Source organism: Sorex araneus, chromosome 2 (genome assembly GCF_027595985.1).
Source record: "Sorex araneus isolate mSorAra2 chromosome 2, mSorAra2.pri, whole genome shotgun sequence".
Lineage (NCBI taxonomy): Eukaryota > Metazoa > Chordata > Mammalia > Eulipotyphla > Soricidae > Sorex > Sorex araneus.
In genome coordinates this window covers 73,412,754-73,418,753 of record NC_073303.1, presented here as the reverse complement: position 1 = coordinate 73,418,753, position 6,000 = coordinate 73,412,754, and the positions used below count along the sequence as shown (strand labels likewise).

Genomic DNA, 6,000 nt, shown 5'->3' with positions numbered 1-6,000 from the left:
ATATAAAGATACATTATAAATGTGTGCAGGAATAGAAAGTAATCACAGCATGAGGAAAACATGACATAATTTGAAGAAAATATCTTCTTTCTAGAAATATTTATCAGAGTGCTTTGAATTGCAAGTAGCTGAGTATCCAAGTATCCAAGGTTAGTATTTAGCATCAGTCAATTATCATTAATTCTAAAATGACAGTCTGACATTACTTTAGAGGGTGAACACCCCATATTAAGTGTGAGGCTTGGAACACGCCACAGGCTTAGAAAAGGTATGAAAGGCTGGGTATTGTTTAGGGCAATTAATAAAACTTAATAAGACTTTGAATAAGAGTGAAGCAATGTGAGGGCTGGAGAAACAGTACAGCGGGTAGGGCATTTGCCTTGCACAAACTGACCTGGGTTTCTTCCCTTGCACCACATATGGTCCCAGGAGCACTGACAGGAGTGATCCCTGAACACAGAGGAGGGATCCCTGAACACAGAGGCAGTGGGGCTGTACCACTGCCGAATACAGCGAATACAGCCCCGAAACAAAAAAGGAAGAAAGGGACAAAGGGAGGGAGGAAAGGAGGGAGGAAGGGAGGGAGGAAGGGAGGGAGAAGGGAGGAAAGAAGGAAGGAAGGAAGGAAGGAAGGAAGGAAGGAAGGAAGGGATAGAAGGAAGGAAGGAAGGGAAAAAAGGAAGGAAGGAAGGAAGGAAGGAAAAAAGGAAGGAAGGAAGGAAGGAAAAAAGGAAGGAAGGCAGGAAGGAAGGCAGGAAGGAAGGAAGGAAGGAAGGAAGGAAGGAAGGAAGGAAGGAAGGAAGGAAAGAAGGAAGGAAAGAGGGAAGGAAGGAAGGAAGGCAGGCAGGAAGGAAGGAAGGAAGGAAGGAAGGAAGAAGAAAAAAAGGAAGGAAGGAAAGGAGGGAGGAAGGAAGGAAGGAAGGAAGGAAGGAAGGAAGGAAGGAAGGAAGGAAGGAAGGAAGGAAGGAAGGAAAGAAGGAAAGAAGGAATGCTAGAAGCAACCAAGGCTTTGCAGTGACAACCTTTGCTATATAAACTGAAGTCTGAAGTGTCACTTTTACACACATTCTGTGCAGACAAGAACGTTAATCCAATCTACATGCAGATTTCTCAGTAACAAAAATGTGAATAGTATCATCTTTGGGTATTCGTGAATGTTACTTTGATTTTTATTCTTTCACATATATATTAAATTAGGTGTGCCAAGATACTTTGAGATATGCATGTTTGACACAACAAATCACTCTTTTTTATATACAAATATGACTTTTAATGCTAACTTGGAAGACAAGGGAATACAAAGTCAAGGGTTACACAATGATTTTTTTCTGGGCAAAGTATTTGGAGTTAAAATATGAAAACTAAGTTTTAATTTAGGAATTCAGGTGCCCAATTTGTACAGTGTTTGAAAATGTTTATAATAAATACACTCGAGTCAATCAATATGTTTAAATCTCACTTCCCTGTTATTTTAATTTCTTTTGTCCCAATTTCTCTTTGAAAATGCTTACTTCAATTTTTAAAAATTTCGGAATATACCATTTAATATATTGAAATACCGCATTTAATGTAATGATATGCCACATTCAATACCTCCTTAGAATTTCAGAATAAAAACTCATCTTCAGTTGCTAGCTGAAGTGAGAGTTCTTTTATCACACACCTTTGGGGTCTTTCATTAGTTTTCCAAATCCTGTGCATGAGTTATTTAAAAACAATTGAAAAATACATATAAGTCTAACAGTCTTTCTGTGCCTAGACTGCTGTAAAATTTTTAAAATTTTACCTCTGAAAGTGGGTCGTGCACCCCTCTTGCATCTCTGTGCCTTTCCGTTGTGGTGAAGTTTCCTTTATGTATTACAGTGAATTTTCCTTTCATGTTCATCAGTGACTAAGATTTATATTTTGGGAAGTGTAGTTGAATGGTGACAGCAGTGTGGGATGATTTCTGAGTTACTAACAGACTGTTTAACTTCTCGTACTCTAGGAAAGAAGATGGGGGTTGGGGATGCAACAGTAAATAGAATAAAAGCTACTGCTTCTACCTGTGTAGGCACCATTACACTGCACTATGTGAACATTGGTGAATTTGAAATTAGAAAACTTCCTGCTACAAACCATCTTAGACGGTCTGCAGTGAAATGGACTCCCCCCCCTTTTTTTTATATCTTTAAAAATATTTCTGTCAACAGCTCAGATTAATTAACTGGGAGACATCCTTTATATCAGATCCAGGAATTTCTACACCATTCGGTACGAAAACAAAACTGTAGTGCCTTGGGACGCAGAGTTACACATTTTATTGGTGAAGCGGAACAGTGCCCCCAGCAATTCCTAGTGACAGATCACCCCATTATTCTAAGCAACAGCTTCCCTATCTGGTCATCATCAAAGTTTAATGGGGTTCAAGACAGCCGCACTGGATCCTGGAAATTGAAATGCCTGGAGAAAAACCAAAGGAAAAACCCCCTTCCTCGCAATCTGCCCCCCAGTTCCACTTTGGATACCTCCGGGACAGGTGGCGGTAAGCCCACCCGGGCTGACGGCGCCGGATCTCTCCCACAAAGGTGGCTTAAGTCTCAGCATCTTAGGGAGGAGCCAGGAGGCCCCTCTCGGGCGCGGGGAGGAGCTGGGCCCCCTGGAATACACCTCCCAGGTCTGCAAAGCCCAGAGCCCGCCCACAAAGGCCCGCGTCCAGGCTCGGCGGGGCGCGGGAGGGGCCGCGCGGCTGCTGCTCGTTCCCGCCTCGGGCCCCCGGCCAGAGTGGGGTGGAAGCGGGGGTGGGCGAGGAGGGGCGCTCGGGTCACGTGCGCGCGCGGGGACCTCAATAAAAGTCCGGGAGCGCCTGGGAGCGGCGGAAGCGCCCTGCGCCCGGGCTCAGCTCAGTGCACCGCGGTGCCACCGAGCCGGACCTCGCGGTGGCTCCAGCTCCTGCCCCCGAGCCGCGCTCGGGTCCCCGCCCCTGGCTCCGGCAGATCTAACGCCCAGGGACGCTGGACCCGCACCCGGGCAAGCTCCGCAGGCCGCTGGCTCCCTCTCGGCTCGCGCTTGGGAGCACTTGCCAGATTCCTCTTCCCGCCCCTAAAGGAGCGGCACAGGCTCGCGTCCCCCTGCAGCGGGCGCCCCGGTGGCCCAAGGACGCGCCGCGCTCCGGCCCTTTCTGGAGCCCCGAGTCCCGCGGTGGGGGTGGGCGGGCGGCTCTGGGAGACGGATCTCCGGGCGGGCTCGGCTCTGGCTGGGAACTGCACACTGGAGAGGTAAGGGCGTTTCTCGAGCGCGCGGCGGGGCTTGTCCGCCTCCCGCCCGCTGCAAACCCTTCTTTTAGTCTCTTTAAATCGTCTTCAGTGTAAGCAGAACTTCAGGGGTGGCCGCCGGGTGGACGGGCAGCTCGGGGTGCCACGCGGGGCTGCAGGAGCTGGTGGGTTCCACCGGCGCCCGCGGGGTCGCGCGCTTCCCGCTCCAGGCAACTTTGTGCGCCTGCGGGGTTGGCCTGGGAACCTTGGTGGCTGGGATGCTTTATCGGGTGGCGGCTTAGGAACAGACTTTCCAGGAACAAATGACTGTTGTGCACTTCTTGACCTGGCTCAGAGCAAACTTTCCCCAGTGACTGCCTGTATTCATTGACGACGTTCGTTTTCTGGGTCCTCTAGATGTACCCGCGAATATCTGTATACACATGAGTCCTTAGTTATTTAATGAAGCATTCATCACCTTGCCGTGGCTAGTAGAATGTTGTGGCTCTTCTAAATGCAAGTCCAAGATGGTCCACTGAGATAAAATAGCTTGAGCCAGAGAGAAACGTGAACCTCTAGACTGATTTAAAAAAATGAAATTTTAAAAAGTAACATAGAAATATCACGTTCTGCGTCTGTAATACGTTTTGCAGGCTATCAGTAACATATGGTTATTGAAAACCAGGTAGTGTATAGAAATGGTTTCCAAACTTTGATTCTTTCGAGCTACATTGTCAATTTTTTTCTAATGCATATATCTTAAAAAAAAATGATTGCCTCTCATATGGGAACGATGCGTTGTGAACGAGTCTCGTGAAGGAAAACTGTGTTGGAGGTCAATTCTTGTTTACATGTGTGTGCATTTTGTTAGCATCATACAGAGAAGTCAAACCGGAACACCCCTCTGTCAATTTTTCATGATTATTGTCTCTCCGAATCTTCACCTTAATCACACTCCATGTCATTTTAGCCCGCAGGAGTGGACGAGCCTGGCTTGGAGATTTTCCCGAGGAAACCGTGAGGTCATTCACTATGAAGGGTACCGCGAGGGAGTGGCTCGGCGTAACCACAGTGCTATTCATGGCTAGAGCAGCTTCTGCCATGGTGGTTCCTAATGCCACTTTTTTGGAGAAACTTTTGGAAAAGTACATGGACGAAGACGGTGAGTGGTGGACGGCCAAGCAGAGAGGGAAGAGGGCCATCACGGACAATGACATGCAGAGTATCTTGGACCTCCATAACAAATTGCGAAGTCAGGTGTACCCAACAGCTTCTAATATGGAGTATATGGTAAGGAAAATTTGCAACGGGTATGTACAAAGAAATTTTTAACACATGATTTCAGCTTTCACGATTAGACTTTCCCTCACGCTATTGTTTGATTTTTCAAATCATTTGTCCTGTTCGAAAACAATTATGAAATTAAAAAAAAGATTTGCATTGAATATATTCCTTGCCTTTTTTTTTTTTGGTTAGTGCTCCTCTCAAAGAGCTTTCTGAAATTCAAAGAATTAAACACCAAAGGATGCAATATTTCTGATAGATGCAGTGATTCTAAGTGCTTTAATTCCTAATCTCTGAAAATACCTTCATAGAAAATGCCTAGACCATTGGTGTGTGTTCTGGCATTTAAGAGACTTAGAAGAACAATTACTTAGGAATTTGGAACCGGTATAAGCTTCTTGAGATTAGTGGGCTTGGCCAATAATTTGAAGAAGCTTCTGGGTAGCGTATCTATTAATATATATCTTTTTGAGTGGGCCTTTATTTCTTACTAATATATACATAACATATTGTAAAGGGGACATTCCAGTGGTTGTCTTGATATCGCCTTCTGAATTTATTTTTCACCTTTGAAATGTGAAAATGTGACCTTATACTTCTACTCTTAGAGTACATTAGTACTATGTTAGGAAATGAAACTGCTTTTTAAGTCTGTCAGCATTTGTTATTAATATACAACTTTATGCCTAATTTATTCAGAAAATAAATAATCTAGAAAAATTATTCAGAATATTATTCAGGATAAATTTAGAAAAGATATTCTGTATAATTATTCTGAGAAATTATTCAGAATACATTATTCAGAAAAAAGATTGGAATACCTTAAAATTAAGAAATTAAAAAATATTTCATACTAGCATAAATTAGGAATGTATTAACAAAAACAGCTAATAAATTGTGATTTGTGTTTGCAAAATGTTTTGTTTGTTGACATTGGGAATAACAATTTTCTTTTGGATACATTGCAAGATACAGTTTATTTAATGCTGTCAAGGCATTTTTTCCTATATTCATTAGTTTTGATGAGTTCTCCAATTAGATAACTTTCATGAAACACTGATCAATTCACATTACCTATTAAAAGATATGGTACATATATATGTGTATACATACACATCTATCAATATATATATACATATGTCGATACACTGATAAATTCATGTAACCTATTAAAAGACATACATATATACATTATATGTATACATATACATATGTGTGTATTATATATATATATATATATATTGATATGTTGGCTACACCTAGTGATGCTCAGGGGTTACTCCCGGCTCTTCATTCAGGGTTTACTTTTGGCAGTGCTCTGGGGACCAAATGCTGGGAATCAAACCCAGGTGGCCATGTGCAAGGCACGTGCAAGTGCTGTACCACTGTACTATCTCTCCAGCCCCAAAGTACTTATATTATTTTAACTGAAAGAGTATTTTACCCTTAGAGAACCCAAGAGAACATTCAGGAAAACTCAGAA

At 43.4% G+C, this 6,000-nt stretch overlaps 1 protein-coding gene across 1 annotated transcript in view; it reads left to right on the top strand.

Moving 5' to 3' along the window:
- The first annotated feature begins 3,168 nt into the window (after window positions 1-3,168).
- Window positions 3,169-6,000, top strand: part of CRISPLD1 (cysteine rich secretory protein LCCL domain containing 1) — a 40,278-nt gene continuing 37,446 nt past the window's right edge. Inside the window, exons 1-2 of the mRNA XM_004602380.2 lie at window positions 3,169-3,257; window positions 4,204-4,523. Coding sequence (XP_004602437.1) covers window positions 4,266-4,523 — 258 coding nt within the window. The 5' untranslated portion in view covers window positions 3,169-3,257; window positions 4,204-4,265. The remainder of the gene's footprint in view (window positions 3,258-4,203; window positions 4,524-6,000) is intronic.